This window comes from Poeciliopsis prolifica, unplaced genomic scaffold, assembly GCF_027474105.1.
Source record: "Poeciliopsis prolifica strain line A6 unplaced genomic scaffold, Auburn_PproV2 SCAFFOLD158, whole genome shotgun sequence".
NCBI lineage: Eukaryota > Metazoa > Chordata > Actinopteri > Cyprinodontiformes > Poeciliidae > Poeciliopsis > Poeciliopsis prolifica.
The window spans coordinates 44232-64013 of record NW_026562533.1 but is presented as its reverse complement, the minus strand read 5'-3'; the positions used below and the strand labels follow the sequence as shown (position 1 = coordinate 64013).

General features: G+C 42.4%; 2 protein-coding genes across 2 annotated transcripts; one reads left to right on the top strand and one right to left on the bottom strand.

Annotated features, from left to right (window-relative positions):
* Window positions 1-3611: 3611 nt before the first annotated feature.
* On the bottom strand, window positions 3612-8903 carry LOC129356150 (proteasome inhibitor PI31 subunit-like). The gene is given in 9 exon segments (XM_055025754.1): window positions 3612-3810; window positions 4162-4323; window positions 4645-4701; window positions 6920-6932; window positions 6935-7028; window positions 7031-7100; window positions 7240-7322; window positions 8096-8248; window positions 8686-8903. Coding segments are annotated over 9 exon segments (813 nt in total). The 5' UTR covers window positions 8815-8903; the 3' UTR covers window positions 3612-3758.
* An 881-nt stretch (window positions 8904-9784) lies between these two features.
* Window positions 9785-17277, top strand: LOC129356153 (phosphatidylinositol glycan anchor biosynthesis class U protein-like). Its single transcript, XM_055025758.1, has 12 exons — window positions 9785-9917; window positions 10733-10797; window positions 11041-11100; window positions 11180-11242; window positions 11453-11562; window positions 11760-11860; window positions 12127-12224; window positions 12737-12891; window positions 13200-13347; window positions 13416-13539; window positions 15255-15397; window positions 15545-17277. The coding sequence occupies exons 1-12, from the start codon at window positions 9788-9790 to the stop codon at window positions 15656-15658; spliced, it is 1311 nt and encodes a 436-aa protein (XP_054881733.1). The 5' UTR covers window positions 9785-9787; the 3' UTR covers window positions 15659-17277.
* The last annotated feature ends 2505 nt before the right edge of the window (window positions 17278-19782 follow it).

Sequence of the window (19782 nt, the reverse complement as noted above, 5' to 3'; positions counted from 1 at the left end):
TGTTCTCAGACAGAGGAAACATTATTTATTTTAGCTTCAGGCATAAAATAAAAACCAGGTAGAAAATAAAACCACAAACCCAACATGAACCCAGTGAACCATGAACTGTTCAGTTATGAACTATACCTGAATAAAAATATGAAAATTAGCTTCAGGTCTCTTGGAAATGTCAGATTTTTCACAGCCAGCTTGAAGCATAGCATCAGACTTTTATATCCATTTCTGTTTTTCACTGAGAAAGTTTCCTCCTGGAAGCTAACTGCTAAGCATTAGCTTCACAAAACAACCTGGCTAACCGCTGAGTGTTAGCTTCACAATACAACCTGGATGCTAACTGCTAAATGTTAGCTTCAAAATACAACCTGGGTGCTAACCGCTAAATGTTAGCTTCACAATACAACCTGCATGCTAACCGCTAAATGTTAGCTTCCTAATGTAACCTCATTGATGCAGCTGAGGCTATAAACAGAAGAAAATATAGAAAAGAAAAAACCCATCAACATAAACTGTTGATGTTTTAAAATGTTTGTACTTTTATTTCAAGATGCTCAAATTGAACCTTCATTCAAACTAAACCTGGATCTTCTGGACTTTTTTACTGATATCATATTTACATCATAACTTTAAAAGAATTTTCACTTTTCATGTGAACGTTGTTTATTAAACCAAAAAGAAATGGAAAAAAACAAACATTAAAAGAGTTCCAGATAGAATCTGAGCTTTAATTGCAGTTTGATTATTATGAAAATATGTGTTACAAGTTCCCCCTGCGGTTGAGAGGCAGTAAACATTCACCAAGATGATAAGTAATCATATTTATTGGTTAAGATTCTCCACTAACTAGATCTTGTGTTGTCTCCCACAGTGGGAAGCAGATCAAACAGTCAGAGAAGCGCCTTAAAACAAACAAACAAACAAACAAACAAACAAACAAACAAACAAACAATGAAAAGTTGTTGGCCCCGCCCTCACAGCTGCTACAGAAAAAACCATCATAACTGGGCGGACTAACAAAAGGAAACCAAACCCTAAAAGACAGCAGGGGGCAGTGCGACCACTATAAAACCACAAAATGACTAAATCGTTATTAAATCATTTTAATCTAAAACACATTAAATACACTGCCTTCCTGCATGACACAAATCACCAGAAGCTCCAATCTGGCGCCGTCAATCCGGTGGATCCACCAAATAAGAACAAAACATAAAAACATGCAATTCATCTTTAATAAAACACAAATATAAAACATTCCCACAGCGTCCAGCACCACGCCCGTTATCCCCCCGACCACCAGCAACCACACCTGAATCAACCAGGAAGTCAACACCTGGCCACCATCCTCCAGCTTCCTCTTCATGGAGCCTCAGGCTGCGGGGAGAGCGCCCCTACTGGTGCCGCCTGTTACATATGAAAGTATTAAGAAAAACGGAAAAAAGTGCCAGAGAGTCATTTGGACAGAAGCTGCTTTAACCTTTAATAATGTTTGTTTTTCTTCTGTATTAAATATGAACTGATGGTATTAATGTCAAACGCTGCAATAACACTGCTGACTCAGCAAATATTATGATGATGTTACCCAGACACACACACACACAGAGACACACACACACACACACACACACACACACACAGACACACAGACACACACACACACATACACACACACACACACACACAGACACACACACACACACACACACACACACACACACACACACACACACACAGACACACAGAGACACAGACACACACACACACAGAGACACACACACACACACACATACACACACACACACAGAGACAGATTTCAACAGTTTAGTCCTGACCTGCTGCTCATCAGGGTTTCTTCTGCGTATAGAAAGCAAAACACGGCCGTCACGTTTCTACAATAATAAAGATGTTTTTAATCATCAGCTTATCAAACTAATGTCATATTCTGAGAATCTCAATGTTGAATATTTATTAAGTCAAAATTATTAAAACATTGTTACAAATGGAGATGTTTCAGTTTTTTCATCACTGAAATAAAATCACATTTCTCTGTTTTAACTTATTCAGATTCTGACCAAATTCAAGCAGCTGCCTTCAAAATAAAAGCATAGAAACAAAACTATGAGGCTTTGAATTAACAATTTTTAACACCCAACGACCATAAATGTATTTATTAATATATAAACATGCATCAGACTTTAAACATGCATATTTAAAAGTCTGAGTTGTACAAAAAGAATTAAAATAATGTCAACATAAAACCTATTAACATATTACAGTGGATAAAACATTTAGCACAACTCATTTATACGAAATATATTTGATTGTATTTATGAACTACCATACACAAAATACTTTATGTGATAAAACATATTGCAGAAACTTCTGCTTTTTAACTTTTAATTAAAGGAGGAAACAAAAACATTTTATTAAATTAGAACTGAGTTATAAATTAGGTAGAAACAGTTTATTGATTTATCATCTAAATTAGCCACAAAATAATCATAAGAAAGTTGTTTTTAATGAGCGCATTAGGCACTTTGCAAAGCTTTTTATCAATGCATGATTTGATTTTTTTCCCTTTTCTGATGCCACGTTTCCAAACCTCTGGAGGATTGTAGTTTTATTCTGCGGTCACAAACAGACGTCTGATTTGTTTGCTGTATGAAAAGCACAGAAAGTTTGGCCTGAATTTAAAGTGTTACCAGATTCACTCTGCTGTGAGGATGCATGTTACTGAGTGAAGAAGCTTCCTGTCTGTAACATGATGCCGATTTCTACGTCTGATTCTGTTCAGGAGAAAATAAAGTTTCTGTTTTTCATTATCCAGACGGTTCCTCTCTGAACTTCATTTCATGTTCAGTGTCGATCAAACTGGGAAAACGGCTCAGAAGAAGAAAAACTCGATCCACAACAGAAGAAACTTTGGTTTTAATCAGAACCAAGAAATAAGGAAACAAAGCAAAGCACTGCATCAGAACCTCGGGTCTCCAAAAGTGGGTCGGATTTACCCCTTTGCCCAAGGGCCGCCGCCCCGCCCCTCGGTCCAGGAATGTGGGGATCCATGATGCTGCGGGCTGCCGAGGGAACCGGCCAGTTTTATTTTCTCCACTCAATTAAAATGTTTCCCATGAAAATGTGGCAGTTTGATACAAAGCAGAACTAAAACAGGAACAACTTTGCAGCTTTTATTAGAATGTTTGGCAGAAATGATCAATCAGCCACGTCTCAAAATCAGCAACTGAAAAAATATTTAGTAAAGAAATGGAAATTATTTCCAAACGTTTCTGTAAATCAAAATAATCCAAGGCTGGAAGGTGAGGAGTTTTCTCTCCGAGGCTCGATTCAATTCACTCGTTTCACAGCGAGAAGCTCAGAGGACAGAATTATAGATATGTATGTTTATCATAACGAGCAGAAAGGTCGAAGGTCAGCGTCAGATCAGGGTCGAAGGTCAGCGTCAGATCAGGGTCAAAGGTCAGCGTCAGATCAGGGTCAAAGGTCAGCGTCAGATCAGGGTCAAAGGTCAGCGTCAGATCAGGGTCGAAGGTCAGCGTCAGATCAGGGTCGAAGGTCAGGATCAATCTGAATAAAGAAAATGATTAGCATTTCTAAAGGAGTCTGAGTGAATATTTTATTTGTCGTTTTCAGAGAACCCCTCCTGTCATTGGACCATCCGTGGTGGTTCTGGACCGGAACCAGAACTGGACCGGACCCGGTTCTGCGGTGTGAGCAGGAGCAACAGAAGCAGGAACCGGCGCCGAGCGCTACATGAACATGTCGTCGTATCCGGGCGGCGGCATGTGGTCGGGGTCGGGCCTGAAACAGAAACGCGGTGAGAATGAATCATTCTTTCAGACGATGCGTTTCGGCTGCAGCATCGTTCACATGGGAGTGAGGTTTTCACTTCCTGTACTTTGTTTATTGTCTGAGGACAAATCGCTTCAGTTTGAGTTTAGTCACACAAACTTTGACACAAAGTTCATTTTCATACATGCCGGTTTGTGCATCAAATATGGCGCCGTACATATTTTGTGCGTTTGCCACTTTGGACACCAGTTTTTGATTAGACCGTAGACTGAGCCTCACCTGTTCTAGATCAGTTTATTGTGTTGATCAATACCATCTCAATCGGTGCTGATAGACTCGAGGCGGGTGTGTGTGTCTCACCCCGGTCTGTGGCGTCCCACGGGTCCAAACGGGTCGAAGCGGGCCCCCGGGGGGACGGCTCCAGGAGGCAGGATGTCTGGGATCCCGCTGGACGGGTCGAAGCCGGAGCGAGGGAACCCGGACCTCAGAGGGTCCACGATCATCCCGCCCCCACCCGCTGACCTGGAATATAGATATTGATCATCTTCCTTTATCCACTGAATCATCCGAGTGAAACCAGAGGTTTGATTTCAATACCACAAAAACCAATAAAAGAAATAAAAAAACATCTGTAATAATTTGTTCTAAATGTAGAAGAAACAAAAGTCTCAATCTGCTTCGTTCAGTCCAGGGCCTTCAAATGGCCCAGAGCCACAGCTTGACCCACAGCTTGACCCACAGCTTGACCCACAGCTTGACCCACCAGAAGGGCAACATGTTTGTGCAGATTCATGTTCTGTGTAAACCAGATTCCAGTTTAAACCAGATTACATGTGAACTCACCCAAACGGATCCAGATCTGCTCCTCCGGCTGCGAATGGAGGATTCAGCGGGTCGGGCCTGAAACAAACCAACAGAGATTTAGTTTTTTTATTGACGAAATGAAAATGATCAGACATTAATGATTGATCCAGAAAAGCTTTATGATCCCTTTAAATGTAACAGGAAGTGATCCGTTACCTTTTCATGCTATAAAGTCAATCTAAACGGGTTCTGGACTCAGACGTTCTGGATCGGCTCTGAAACGTTTTCTGACCAATTTAAAACCAAAACGTTTCAAAATGAGAACAATAAAATATTTGTAACGTTTTTGGCTGATTGCTCTGAGGTCCAGATGATCCCATCTTCTCTTCTTCGCTGCGTTTTCGTCTCCAGGTGGTTTTTATGTCTCAAATTGTCTCCGTTCTGTTTACTGTCTGTCATCTTCATCACCTTCATCATCCTCTCTGTCCCCTGGGAGCCACTGAGGCGATGAAGGGCCGCCGCCTCATCTGATCGGGTTCAAAGGTCGCAGGACTGAACATATTCGACCTCTAGTTCTTCTCCTTCATCTTTAGATAACATAATCAATCATCTTCTATACGAATCAAACAAACTGATTGGACCACAGAACTGGGAACGAACCCAGATTAAGGTGACTTTCAGAAATCATCATCATCATTATTCTGGGTTCAGCTGCTTGTTTCTATCTGGCTGCTGATTGTCCAACCGCCAGAGTTTCTGCTCGTTTCAGAAAGTCAAATTCCACTAACTGTACTAACTGTAGAGCCATATCACAACTAAACGAGCCAAGAACTAATGTTGTGTTTCTGTTTGTGGCTCCTGGCAGCAGATCTGAGTTTCTCACTGCACATGAAACGTCACCAGCCAACCGCCCACAAATTTACACAAGGAAAGCACTGAAAACTTAGCTAGCTAAGGTCTGTTAGCAGCTAGTTAGCGGTAGCCTCAACCACCTCCAGTCACAGAACGAATGAAGACTCAACTTTCTCACAGAAAAATCTCAAAACAACAAAAAAAAAAAACATGAAATATTTCTGACAAAATGTTAAATCTGTGATTAACGAACTTCAGGCCAACTGTCTGCAAACGACATGAAGAAGTTTTTGAGGCCTTGACTTCAGACCCGAGTTCTACCGATCACCGTCGATAAAAACCGGGTTCTGGTTCTGCTGCAGGTTTCTTCCTGTTAAAGGACAGTTTTCCTCTCCTCTGTCATCACATGCATGCTCAGAACAAAGGATTGTGTAAAGTCAATAACTCAACACAAGAGATGTTCCTGCTGTCGCCCCCTGCTGGTCAGGAGGACAGGATCGATGCTCTGTTCGGTTTCCTTAGGAACTACTGAAACTAATTAGAATGAATTGAGTTTAATGATTTGATTAATAACTTTCATAAATTGTACAATAGATTTAAATTCTTTCTATCTGTAAAGTTCGTTTAGTTGATATCTGTTTGAATTTGTTGCTTTAGAAATAAACGGAGCTGAATTGGAATAAACAAACTTTAAAACCCAAAGATTAATTTTTACCTTCAGTCCAGGTAAAAAAATAAAAGGAACACTCAAACAACACAATATAACTCCAAGTAAATCAAACTTCTGTGAAATCAAACTGTCCATTCAGAACAGTTGAGATGGTCCAACTGTTCTGTTCTGATATTGATTGTCAATCAATATCACCTGCTGTTGTGCAAATGGAACAGACAACAGGTGGAAATTATTTTCATATTTATTTCATTCATTCAGATCTAGGATGTTATTTGAGTGTTCCCTTTATTTTTCTGAGCAGTTTATAATCTGTTAACATGAAATAAAACTTATTTTTATGATTCACACTTAAAGGAACTTTGTTCAAACTTTTAGATAAAAACATTTAGTTTTGTTTTTAGCTTTTATACATTTTCATCAAATAAGACATTAAAGTGTTTAGAAGAGCCTTAATAATGACGCAACAAAATGAAACTTCAGTGGTTTTGTGATTGATTCTTTGTGAAGATTTCCTTCTGGTCATTCTGACGTTTTTAATGATGAATTTATTCCTCTGATGTGTTTTGAGTTATTAATCAGAGGAATAATCTTCATATTCTGAAACTAAAACCACATTTAACAGAAAAATAATGTCACAAGAGAAATGGAAACATTGGTTTATTAAATATTTGATGTGTGTTAGATAATATTCTACTTGTCCGTTTCCGACGGTAATTAAACACATAAAACCAATTATTGAAGACAGTTTATTAGAGCGAGGCGGTTTCCTGGACGCCGCTGCTTACTGACCAGTGAGGCTGCGGCCCGTGGCGGGGTGTCTGCAGGGCATCCGCAGGGGGTCTCCGTCTTCCTCCCTCCTCCTCTGAGACGACTCGCCCTCCTCCCGTCTGCTGCGTTCTGGTGCTTTCTCTGGGCGGGCAGCAGCTGAGCCTTCACCTTCTCAGACAAACCGTCTGCGTCTCTGAACACGCTGAGGCACAGAGAGGCTGCGTCACCAACCAGCTGCTTATTGTTGGCAGAATGTCTTGTTTTTATATGTAGAAATGATTCAAACCACTAAGGAGGTTTTCTGTTCTCAGGCGAGACAAACGAAGCTGGTAACAACCAACCTGTCAAACGTGGTCAGCTGATCGGCGTTGACGTATTCGCTGACGTTCACCATCAGGTCTGAAACCTGCTTGGTGCCGGAGTTCTGCAAAACGACAGCAGCTTTTAGTCAGACGTCCTGCTCGCCAACGCCAGTGTTTCAACCCAAAGAGACGACACTGTGCAGTGATGAGTCGCTGCACGGTGGCACAGTTGGTAGCACTGAAGGTCCTGGTTCGATTCCCAGCCCACAGTCCAAAAATAGGACTGTTAATTGGCCTGTATAAATTCTTTTTAGGTGTGTGTTGTTTGTCCTGTCTGTCTCTGTGTTGCCCTGCGACAGACTGGCGACCTGAGAGTGACCCTGCTTCTCAAAAGGCCCTCCTGACCCCACCAGGGACAAGGGTGCAAGAAAATGGATGGAACACCTGATGACATCATCAGCTCTGCTAATCCGCCTCATCTGCTACTGCTGCTCCTTCAGTCTCTGCCTGGCCGGCCGGAGCCTGGAGCCAATGCTCCATGGAGCCTCCTATTCAATTCCTTTGGGATTTGGGGGTCAAAGTTCAAGCCTTATGCTCAAACTTTTGACCAAAGTCAGGGTTTAAAAGGCGACCAAATACAAAGGGAACTTGCTATTATAAATAATTACAGTGGCAATATAAATAATTTGTTTTTATTTGCATTTGAGCTAAAAGTGAAGGTTTGACCTGATTTAAACACTGAAGAAGAAAACAGCATCAACCCTGCGTCAGCTATTTGATTTGAACTGCAGACAGAAGCCTGTCCTGTCCTCCTGTCCTCAAGTCTGGCCCTCCCATCCCATCCTGTCCTCCTGTCCTGTCATTTATTACCATTAGGTCCTGTCCTCTGTCCTACCATTAGGTTGAAGATGAGCGTGGAGTCCACAGCGATGGCCTTCAGGACCATCTCAGTGTCCGCGCCGCTGGTTTTGTAACGCAGGCTGTACAGCTCCTTGTTGCTGCTCCAGTCAGCAGGAAGCAGCTCTGACTTTTTATCCCGACTGCTGGGCTAAAATACAACAGAGAGAAAGAAAAATAAGAGACTGAGTTAAAGTAGTGACCATGGTAGAGTCCATCCTCACGCAGCGCCTCCCAAAGATGACCAGACAAAGTTTCCCTGGATAAAACGGACTGATTTATGCTAAGCTAACGCGCCTAGCATTTTGTGCTGAAATGATTAACAACGTCTGGATGTCAATGCGCATTCGGACTTTAGCTAAACTTCTACATAACTCCATTAAAATAACAAACTGTTTCATATCGCCCCATCTTAAATTCAGCATAAAGCCTTTCTGCTACTCCCATTCGACAACAACAACGAGCCAATTTATTTCTTTATTAATGCGGTTAATAAGTGGAGACCTGTCGCCATGTTCAACCGCCCAGACTGATCGAACCTCTGCTGATCAACGGCGAATCAGATTCAAACCATTTCCGGTTCCTCACCTCGTCTCCAGACCCGATGCACCGGTAGCCATTCTTTATCATCTCCCAGTGAACGAAGCACACGACGGCGTCCTGCGGACACTCGATTTGACCTGCGACACAAGTGAACAGCGCCTCCAAGCCGGCCATCTTCCCCCATCTGTCGGTTCCAGCTCCGCGTCCACACCGGAAAGGAAAACGAAAGTCTTCACTGAGGTCTCATAGCAACCACAGCTACTTCCTGACAGGAAAATTCAAAATAAAAGCACAAGAACCTTGTCAAATCGAGTTAGTCACATTAGAAACTAATTTCAGTGTATTAGAAACTAATACACTAAAATTATTTTGGAAGGTGTAAGTTTGGGATGACAAAGAGGCTGTTTTATGTGCAACAAAAATATTAAATTGTATATATAACTTTATATAGTTATAATAATAATAACACATCTATCTATCTATCTATCTATCTATCTATCTATCTATCTATCTATCTATCTATCTATCTATCTATCTATCTATCTATCTATCTATCTATCTATCTATCTATCTATCTATCTATCTATCTATCTATCTATCTATCTATCTATCTATCTATCTATCTATCTATCTATCTATCTATCTATCTATCTATCTATCTATCTATCTATCTATCTACAATATACAGCAGTGAAAGTTTTACCATATATTCAATTAGTTTTCAATCGCACTTACTTTTATTTTCTGCAGAGAGAACTCTCTGGAACCTCTGCTGTATTTTTTCTAACTTTACGGAAAAGTTGGTTTTGTTTTGATGCAACACATACAGTTTCCGGAACAGAACTAATAGAAGAATATCGTTCCGTTTTAAAGTGTTATTTTATATTTGGTCTTTTTTGTATGGTTACAGTAAAACAAAACATTTTTATTAAAAGGATAAATAATTATATTAATGTTTGTTTAAGAACAAATCCATTTCTGAAATAAATAGAAAAATAAAATGCTAATTTAAATGTAATACCGTAAACTTTACTGAAATGTTTTTTAATGATAGTTTAATTTTTAAACAGGTCTGTTTGCTCCCACATAGGACTTCATTTCCCATCATCCCCCTCGCAGGTCGAGCGCACAGCGCTTCCTGGAGAAGATGGCGGCTTCCTTGTCTCTGCTTGTGATTGTCGCCGTCACAATCCGCGCGGCTCTGTTCAGATCCGGCCTCGCGGAGCTGATCGCGGAGCGGGTGGAGGTGGTGTCCCCGATCACCGCCTGGAAGCGAGGTAAGACGGCCCGGTCGGAGCTCCGCGGCCTGTTTCCAGGCCCCGCCGCCTTCCGGTCCGACGACAACCGGTGAAGTCAAACCGTTCCTGTGCTGGAGCGTCCACATCGATCCGGGTTCAGTCCAGATTCACACGGAGCGAGCTGTGAGCAGGGGCTGCTTTAAAGACAAAACGATCATTCATGTGTTTGTTTTTGTTTCAACAAATATCTGAGTTTCTGTGTGTCATCGGTTCAACAACCAGCAGAACCAGAAGAACCGAACCGAACCGAACCTGGAAACTGCTTCCATTTGCATCAACTCTTCACTTTTATTCCGTCAGTTCAAAAGTGCTCTATGGAGCCAAAGGGAAATGAAATGTGTTGCTGTATCTCATTGTATGAGTGACATCCAGTTGCATTAGATGCTTCAGAAGCCAAACTTTTTCAGAAATCTCCAGAAACTCAGAGAAAAACTGCTTAAAATGCAGCTGCTCTGATATCTGAGATGGAAATGTGTTTCATCCAATGAGAACTGGGATCTGCTCAGTTTCTAGTTAATTATAACTTATTTTCTAAAGTTTCTCCTCTGAAATGTTTTAGTTGTCAGATTTTAAAAGTACTTTAAGCAGGAGAAAATGGGATTTTCTTTCAGCTGTCTGTCTGTCTGGTGACTAAAATGTGTTCATAGTTTGATGTGATCATTTTTAATTAAAAATACAGAAATATTTGGTTTCTGTCTGCGTCCAGTTCATCCCAGAGTTTTAGATGTATTGTATTTTATTGAATCATATTCGATCAGCGGTGACGGAGCCACGTTGTGTCTGTTTCTGGTCAGTGATCGAAGGTTTGGCGCTGCTCGATCTGGGAGTTTCTCCGTATTCCGGCGACGTTTTCCACGAGGTAAGACATCAAATCTGGCTCTTGATGTACATGTTGGGAAAAACCATTTTAAAGTACATGTAGATTTGGATATTGTTGTGATTTTTCTATTGTCTTTGCCTCAGTTTTCAAACTTAAAGAGTTTTTGAGATTTCCTTTCAGAGAAAAACAGTTTCCTTGTTTTATATTCCAGCTGAGATTAATTTTATTATTAGACATTTATTCCATCTGACATCCCATGCTTGATCTTTTTCTTTCCTGCAGACTCCTCTCATCATTTACCTCTTTCACTTTCTGGTGGATTATGCAGAAATCACATTCATGGTAGGAGGAATACATGAGTGCAGAGAGGAGAAAGTCCAGTTTTAGTTCTCTTATTGTTTTCTATGTGTTTTCCTGTTAGCTGGCGGACGTGATCACAGCCGTGGCTCTTTACATGGCCGTGAAGGACTTTAACAAACAAGTGGTGAGAATCAATCTGTAAAGAAAAATACATGATGTGAATTTTTAATTTAAAATGTATTATTTATGAAGCTCCATATGTGTCTGTAGAATCTTGTTTTAGTTTGATGTTATGACTGTCAAAGAGAAGTATGTTAAAAACCTCATTCGGTATATCTAATATGTTAAAGGTGAGCTTTCCGTTGATAAAACATTTTGTTTTTGTCCCTTTCAGTTCAGGAAGCAGAAGTTTTCGGTGGAGGCGGAGCGATACCCTGCAGACTGCCTGGAGCTCATCAGGAGCCCCACTGAGATGTTCTACATCCCCCTGAAAGTGGCCATGTTGTAAGTACCTACAGCACCTGTAGAGGGCGCTCTCAGCTAAAGACTCTGCAGCAAAAATGTTCATCAAAATTCACCTGAAATAACGCTCTTTATTATTTAACTCAATGTTTGTTCATGATTGAAATGTTTTAGTGTTTGAACTGAAACCGACTGATAGTTGAAGCAGTTTTAGTTATTTTCTTCTTGTTCTCTGGCAGTTACCTGCTGAACCCGTTCACCATCTTGTCCTGCGTTGCCAAGTCGACTTGCGGCCTGAACAACGCCGTCATCTCCTTGTTCGTCCTCACAACCATAAAAGGTCGACCACCCAGCCAGGCTCTGGGTGCTGCTGAAAGAAATGCTTTGCATGATTTACTTCATGCACAAACCCTTTCATGTATTTATTCAGATTTATTGCTGCAGTTAGCATTAGCATAAATTATTTTTGTCATAGCATAAATTATTCTTCCATGAGTTAACTGGGCAGTTTTATTGTTTCATTTTCTCTCATTATAGTTTGAACTTTGTGGTTAATCTTCATATTTTCTGATTTTATTATTTTCTCATTATTTATTATTTTTTCAGGAAACGTTTTGCTGAGCGCCATTTTTCTCTGCTTGGCCACCTACCAGTCCATCTATCCTCTGACGCTGTGCGCCCCCGCCATGCTGTATCTGATGCAGGTACGCTGCTTTGATTAGTTTCTGATGCATACTTCCTGTTTCTGTTTCTGACGTACTCCTGTTTCTGAAGCGTACTTCCTGTTTCTGAAGCGTACTTCCTGTTTCTGAAGCGTACTTCCTGTTTCTGAAGCGTACTTCCTGTTTCTGAAGCGTACTTCCTGTTTCTGAAGCGTAATTCCTGTTTCTGAAGCGTACTTCCTGTTTCTGAAGCGTACCTGTTTCTGAAGCGTACGTCCTGTTTCTGAAGCGTACGTCCTGTTTCTGAAGCGTACTCCTGTTTCTGAAGCGTACTTCCTGTTTCTGAAGCACTTCCTGTTTCTGAAGCGTACTTCTGTTTCTGCATACTTCCTGTTTCTGAAGCGTACTTCCTGTTTCTGAAGCGTACGTCCTGTTTCTGAAGCGTACTTCCTGTTTCTGAAGCGTACTTCCTGTTTCTGAAGCGTACTTCCTGTTTCTGAAGCGTACTTCTTGTTATCGCTGACATGTTTTGCCCTCTCCGCCGGCCTCCGCAGCACCAGTACGTCCCGGTGAACCCGCGGCGCGTCGCCTTCTGGTGGTTCGTGGTTCAGTACCTGTTCATGTACCTGGGCAGTTTGTTCGTCATCGTCTGCCTGTCCTTCTTCCTTCTCGGCTCCTGGGACTTCCTGCCCTCCGTCTACGGCTTCATGTGAGTCAGAAAAACAAACCAGAGATTTCTGGACCATCAGAACCGATCTAATGAACAAGTTCTAAGGAGAACTGCATTTCCCTGACTGCTGAATGTCAGGCGTAAAGTTTGGTGGAGGGAAAAATTCTGCTGTTTTTTTTAGCTTGATCTCGCACTTCCTGTGGTGGGAGTTACAGTGCAGCGCCCTCTGATGGCTGAATTTGGCATGACATTCATCCCAACCCTTCCTGGCTGTGGATAGAAACACAGTTTTCTGTTTGTCCACCAGAGGGCGCTGTCGGTCATGTTGTTCCTGTGTTTTTTTTCAGCCTCTCAGTTCCTGACCTGACGCCCAACATCGGCCTCTTCTGGTATTTCTTCGCTGAGATGTTTGAGCATTTCCGCCTCTTCTTCCTCTGCGTCTTCCAGATCAACGTCTTCTTCTACACCGTCCCTCTGTGCATCAAACTGAAGTCAGTCCTCCCGTCTCATTAACCTCTGACCTTTCCCTGCGCCCTCTAACCCCTGTGTGCGTCGGCCTGCAGGGACCAGCCGTGTTCCTGATGTTCATGCAGCTGGCGGTGATCTCCATCTTTAAGTCTTACCCCACGGTGGGCGACACGGCGCTCTACCTGGCCTTCCTTCCCGTCTGGAGCCACCTGCACAGATGTGAGTGTTTACTGCACACCTGGGTCATGGCAGGGTCATGGTGGGGTCATGGTGGGGTCATGGCGGGGTCATGGTGGGGTCATGGTGGGGTCATGGTGGGGTCATGGTCGGGTCATGGTGGGGTCATGGCGGGGTCATGGTGGGGTCATGGTCGGGTCATGGCGGGGTCATGGCGGGGTCATGGTGGGGTCATGGTCGGGTCATGGCGGGGTCATGGTGGGGTCATGGTGGGGTCATGGTCGGGTCATGGCGGGTCATGGTGGGGTCATGGTGGGCTCATGGCGGGGTCATGGTGGGCTCATGGCGGGGTCATGGTGGGGTCATGGCGGGGTCATGGCGGGGTCATGGTGGGGTCATGACGGGGTCATGGCGGGGTCATGGTGGGCTCATGGCGGGGTCATGGTGGGGTCATGGCGGGGTCATGGCGGGGTCATGGCGGGGTCATGGCGGGGTCATGGTGGGGTCATGGCGGGGTCATGGTGGGGTCATGGCGGGGTCATGGCAGGGTCATGGTGGGGTCATGGTGGGGTCATGGCGGGGTCATGGTGGGGTCATGGCGGGGTCATGGTGGGGTCATGGCGGGGTCATGGTGGGGTCATGGCGGGGTCATGGTCGGGTCATGGCGGGGTCATGGTGGGGTCATGGTGGGCTCATGGCGGGGTCATGGTGGGCTCATGGCGGGGTCATGGTGGGGTCATGGCGGGGTCATGGCGGGGTCATGGTGGGGTCATGGCGGGGTCATGGCAGGTCATGGGGGGTCATGGCGGGGTCATGGTGGGGTCATGGCGGGGTCATGGTGGGCTCATGGCGGGGTCATGGTGGGGTCAAGGGGGGTCAGCAGGTCAGCGATAAGAAAGTTCAAATCTGCTATAATTTAAGATGCAGCACAAACTTTTGCTTTTGATTAAAGTAACCAACAAACATCCAGTGGATTTAAAGGAAGTCATTTTTTTTGAAGTCATATTTGATATAAATAACAACTGAAGGCAACATGGCGCCCATGGAAACGGCACCGTCCCTTTAAATGGCGTTCAGATGTGCCTCACATACTGAACATTTTCAATTTTCTTCCATAATTTTGTGAATAATAAAGGGCAAAAAAGATTATTATTTTGCGATTTTAAAAACTCCAGGCTAATTGTCCGGGTGTGCAGCGAGAACATCTGGGCTCACAGTTGAGCGTTTACCGCCACAGTGGGCGGGGCTTATCTCCACGGTCATTTCACAGTCCAGAAATGACAAAACACTCAAGTTTAAAAGCAAAATTAAACTAAAAGAAGGAAATAGAAGCGATGAATCGGATTAATCAAATAATCAACTAATTTAATCCCAGATTAAATGGAGAGTCGACTAAATCAACACACTGGAGCAGAAATGGAGCCAAAACTATATTCAGTAATTAAGATCAAAACATTTTAGCTAAAAGTTTTATGTTCAGATTCTACAGTGAAAACTTTAATTATTAGTTTACTGTTAATATATTTATAATGTTGCATAAAAAGTCTGAAGTGGATCAATGAAGAATCTGTAGAATGGATCAATTGCTTTTATTTGATTAATCAGAATAATTAATCACTAAAATCAATAACATTCGTGGAGATTCCTTCCATGTATATAACTCACCGCTGGTTTATTGGTGATTTATTGATTTGTTGGTTGTTTAATAATTTATTGGTGGTTTATTGATTTATTGGTGATACTGCCTTCCTGTCCAGTCCTCAGGAACATCTTCCTGGTTTCCTGCGTCCTACTCGCCTGCTCCGCTCTCTTCCCGGTTCTCTGGCATCTCTGGATCTACGCTGGAAGCGCCAACTCCAACTTCTACTACGCCATCACGCTGCTCTTCAACGTGGCGCAGGTAGAGCAGCAGGGCGGGGCTGAAAACACGTTGCATCGCTGCATCCGATGCTCAGTCCCACGTCTGGAAACCTGCTACTTATATGACAGTAAAAAGAATCAAACTTTCTGTGAGTTCCTGCTGAAAATGTTTTTGCTTCCGGTCCAGATCCTGCTGGTGTCGGATTATTTCTACGCCTTCCTGAGGAGGGAGCACCACCTGACGGCCGGACTCTACCTGAAGAAGAAGGATGGCTCCGAGGCGACGCTGGTGCTAAAATGAAACGCGCCCTGATCAAACCTGATCAAACCTGATCAAACTTGATCAAACCTCTTCAGACTGGAATGAGGAGGAATAAAAACGCTGATGCTGCAGAACTCGAAGCGACTCGCCGCCGTTTCCGATGAATGAACTTTGAACTGTTGAGGAGGGAAAGTTTCGTCTGAGAATATTTTGTTCAGAACTTTTTCTGTTGAAACGTAAATGTAAGAAACGTGTGAATGTCCAGAGAAACGCCTCAGCTTCACGTGGTTTTTCCGCTCGACTTGGTGGCTTTTCATTTCTCGGTGTTGTGAGCAGATTATAAAGCTCCGAAAGTTTCAGTTATTCGTTGGATCTTTTCTGGGATGAAAACAACAAAACTTGATTTTGTTATTTTGCAGATTATGGATCAAGATAAAATTGTCCAAGCTGCAAAAACACAACATTTATTTGTGTTTTTTTTTCTCATTTCTTATAAAAAAAAATCTTATAACACTTGGAATAATATGAAGCGAAATGAATGTGACTTTTCAGCTAAATGGTGATCCATATTTTAATTCAATAATTATTTGATTAAAGTCCTGTTTCCACTGGCAGATTATTAAACTTATTTACATGGAAAAACGTCTTACTAGTGAAATAATCTGCAGGTGAAATGATTATTATTGATTTAAAACAAGGTTTTTATCTGTTGCTCAGAAGTTTGTGGTGTTTTTTATTTCAGGTTTTCTGAGGTTTGGTTTCACATTAAGGGCTCAAATGTTGAATGTTTGCTGCTTTAATTTGACATTTAAAAAATGTTTAAATTTCAAAACATTTAAACTTTATTTTTCTTCTAAATTCTGAACATTTTGATCAGGAACTTTATGCTGTGAAGTTTCTTCTGTTTTTTATTAATGGCTGAAATTCTCCATAAAGTTTTTATGAACTTATAACCATTTAAACATTTAACCTTTTATATGCATAACAAGCCCAATTATTGTTTTCTCTTTCATAATTACACTAATATGAAATGCTAATCTGTAAATTCCCAGATTAGCATTTAAACTTAGCTTAGCTTAGCTTAACTTAGCATGAAGACCAGAGTTTGGATGATATGTTGGTTGAAATTAAAATTTTGCTCCATGCAGGTAAAAGTTTTCAGGTCCAAACGAATCTGAACATTTTGCCTTAAATTCTGAAAAAAGCAAAACTGTTTTCCACCTAAAATCTTTGTTTTCTCTCAAACGGCTGATTCTGTTTCACAGTTTAGTTTGTCATGTTTACTAACTGGAAATGATTTATTATTATTATTATTATTGTTCTCAGTTTGAATCATTTTCACCAATCAGTGTTTTGTTGAAAAATGAAAAATTTGCTTTAATTTTACTGAAAAATTTTCTTCACATCTTCATGTTGATGGAAAAATGCAACAGTTTGGTTTTTATATTTTCATCTGAATCTGATTTTATTTAAATGTTTTGTTTTTCTGGACAGAAAATCATTCTGAGGTTTTTGAAAGGAACAAAACGTATTTTTATTTGCTGCACTGAAACTTTGCAACAAGCTGATTTTATTACTTATATTTATTGTAATATTTCGTTTTGTGAAACATGTTCAATCGGTTTGTGGTGTAACTAAAGCCTGAGGTTTTGCTTTTACTGGTTTTTCTGCTGTGAGTCAAAAAAGCAACATTTTTCAGTTTCACCATAAACATTTATTTAATTGTTAATTAATGCAATAATTGAACTGACGATGGATCATTCAGGTCTGTTTCCAGTTTCTGCATCCAGAAAACGATTCTGATGATTTCAACATCAAAAATATTTAGGTTTCAGAATCAAATATTGATCCTGAACTGAGCTTTAAAATAATTCTGATAAATTTCAGATGTTTAATCTGTGAGATTTCTTGCTGAAACCTCTCAACGTCACACACCAGCTCCTCCCAAAAGATGATAACCAGTTAATCTGTAATGACTAGTTAATCTGTGATAACCAGTTAATCTGTGATAACCAGTTAATCTGTGATAACCAGGTAATCGGGACACAGACAGGTGAGTCGGCTGTTTTCTCATTCCTGTTAACTCTATAAATGCTTCATCTCGTCTGCAGCTCATCACTGCAAGACCTTCACATTTTGATCTCAGAAGATTTTTACAGAATTTGACTTTTTTTCTCAGGCAGAACACATTCATGGAGCCAGCAGTCTGCAGAGTGGTGGTCTGCAGAGTGTCGGTCTGCAGAGTGGTGGTCTGCAGAGTGTCGGTCTGCAGAGTGTTGGTCTGCAGAGTGGCGGTCTGCAGAGTGTCTGTCTGCAGAGTGGTGGTCTGCAGAGTGTCGGTCTGCAGAGTGTCGGTCTGCAGAGTGTCTGTCTGCAGAGTGTCTGTCTGCAGAGTGGTGGTCTGCAGAGTGTCGGTCTGCAGAGTGTTGGTCTGCACAGTGTCTGTCTGCAGAGTGGCGGTCTGCAGAATGGTCCTGGTGGTCTGCCGCGCCTGCATGGAGGCCTGGAGAAGACGGAGGTTCAGTCTGTGTTTGTTGGGTCTGGACCACCAGGTTGTCGTCTGCTGGAACTCTAAAGCTCACAGCAGCCGCGTCTTTCGACCCGCCGGTGAACGGTTGCCTGGCGCTCCTCGAGGAAATGCTTCTGTTTGGACGCAGATCCAACGGCAGAAGACATTCAGAAACAGAGAAGCAGAATAAAAGAGTCGGGCTTTTTCCAGGCCGAGGACGGGAACAGATCCATCAGGAATCATCAGAACCACGGAGGACGAGCTCAGAGCATAAAGCTGCAGCGCCCCCTGCTGACCACACCGGCCCAGCAGTTCCAAACATCTGGACCGAGATGAAGACAACTGTAGCTCCTCCTGTCTGAGGATCTCACCTCCACAACCTCTGTGACCTCCATGACCTCCGTGACCTCCATAACCTCTGTGACCTCCATGACCTCCGTGACCTCCATAACCTCTGTGACCTCCATGACCTCTGTGACCTCCATGACCTCTGTGACCTCCATGACCTCTGTGACCTCCATGACCTCCGTGACCTCCATAACCTCTGTGACCTCTGTGACCTCCATGACCTCTGTGACCTCCATGACCTCTGTGACCTCCATGACCTCTGTGACCTCTGGGTCAGGGCAGAAACTCCCTGAAGACCCAGAGAGGTTTGCCCAGAACTCCTGGAGACTTTGATTCAGGGATTCACAGCTGAGATGTGGAGGTCAGAGGTCACAGATCCTGGGAGTTGGTGTGATGAAGGAGCAGGTTCAGAGAGAAGGCCAGATGCATGCTGGGTAGAGGAAAAACCAGATGCATGCTGGGTAGAGGAAAACCAGATGCATGCTGGGTAGAGGAAAAACCAGATGCATGCTGGGTAGAGGAAAAACCAGATGCATGCTGGGTAGAGGAAAAACCAGATGCATGCTGGGTAGAGGAAAAACCAGATGCATGCTGGGTAGAGGAAAAACCAGCTGACCGTTCAGAACGACCAGCTGGTTCTCACCTTCAGACTCTCACCCCAGGCATCTTTGTTTTCAACTCGTTTTTTGGAAACTCATCGTCTGAATCTTCTTGTTTTTCTCGCTCTGACCTCTTGACCTGCATTTGGTTCTGCAGCTGACGCCGTCAGGCACAGGTTAGGCCTCAATTATTGTTTTGTAGTTTGATAAGTTTTGATCAAATTACATTTCCTTTGTGCATTGTCTCTATAAAATACAGAAATAAATAAAGTATATTAAATAGGACATTCATTACAAGATTAATGTTCCCATTAATCTTCCATCATCTTAGAAATGGTTCAAACTAATAACTATCAAGAATATCAGACAAGATAAAGGATTGAAGCTGCATAAATGATACTCATGTCTCCACAAACATTGTAAACATTCAACATCTGATAAAGAATCAGCCAAATGCAACTGAACTGAATCATTAGTCATTTTAAAGAATAAAAAAAACATGTTTAGTTTCATCTTCAAACCACCTGAAGCTCAAATGTTTTTCCTTCACAGATTATCTGCTTTGCAGAACCCCAGATTATCGAGCCTCTGATTGGCTGCTGCTCATTATGACCAGCAGGTGGCTCAGCCAATGAGAGTCCAGATCAGCCTCAGTTTTTCCCACATGGCTGAAAATATTTACTGTTTATTCAACAAATATGTTTCTA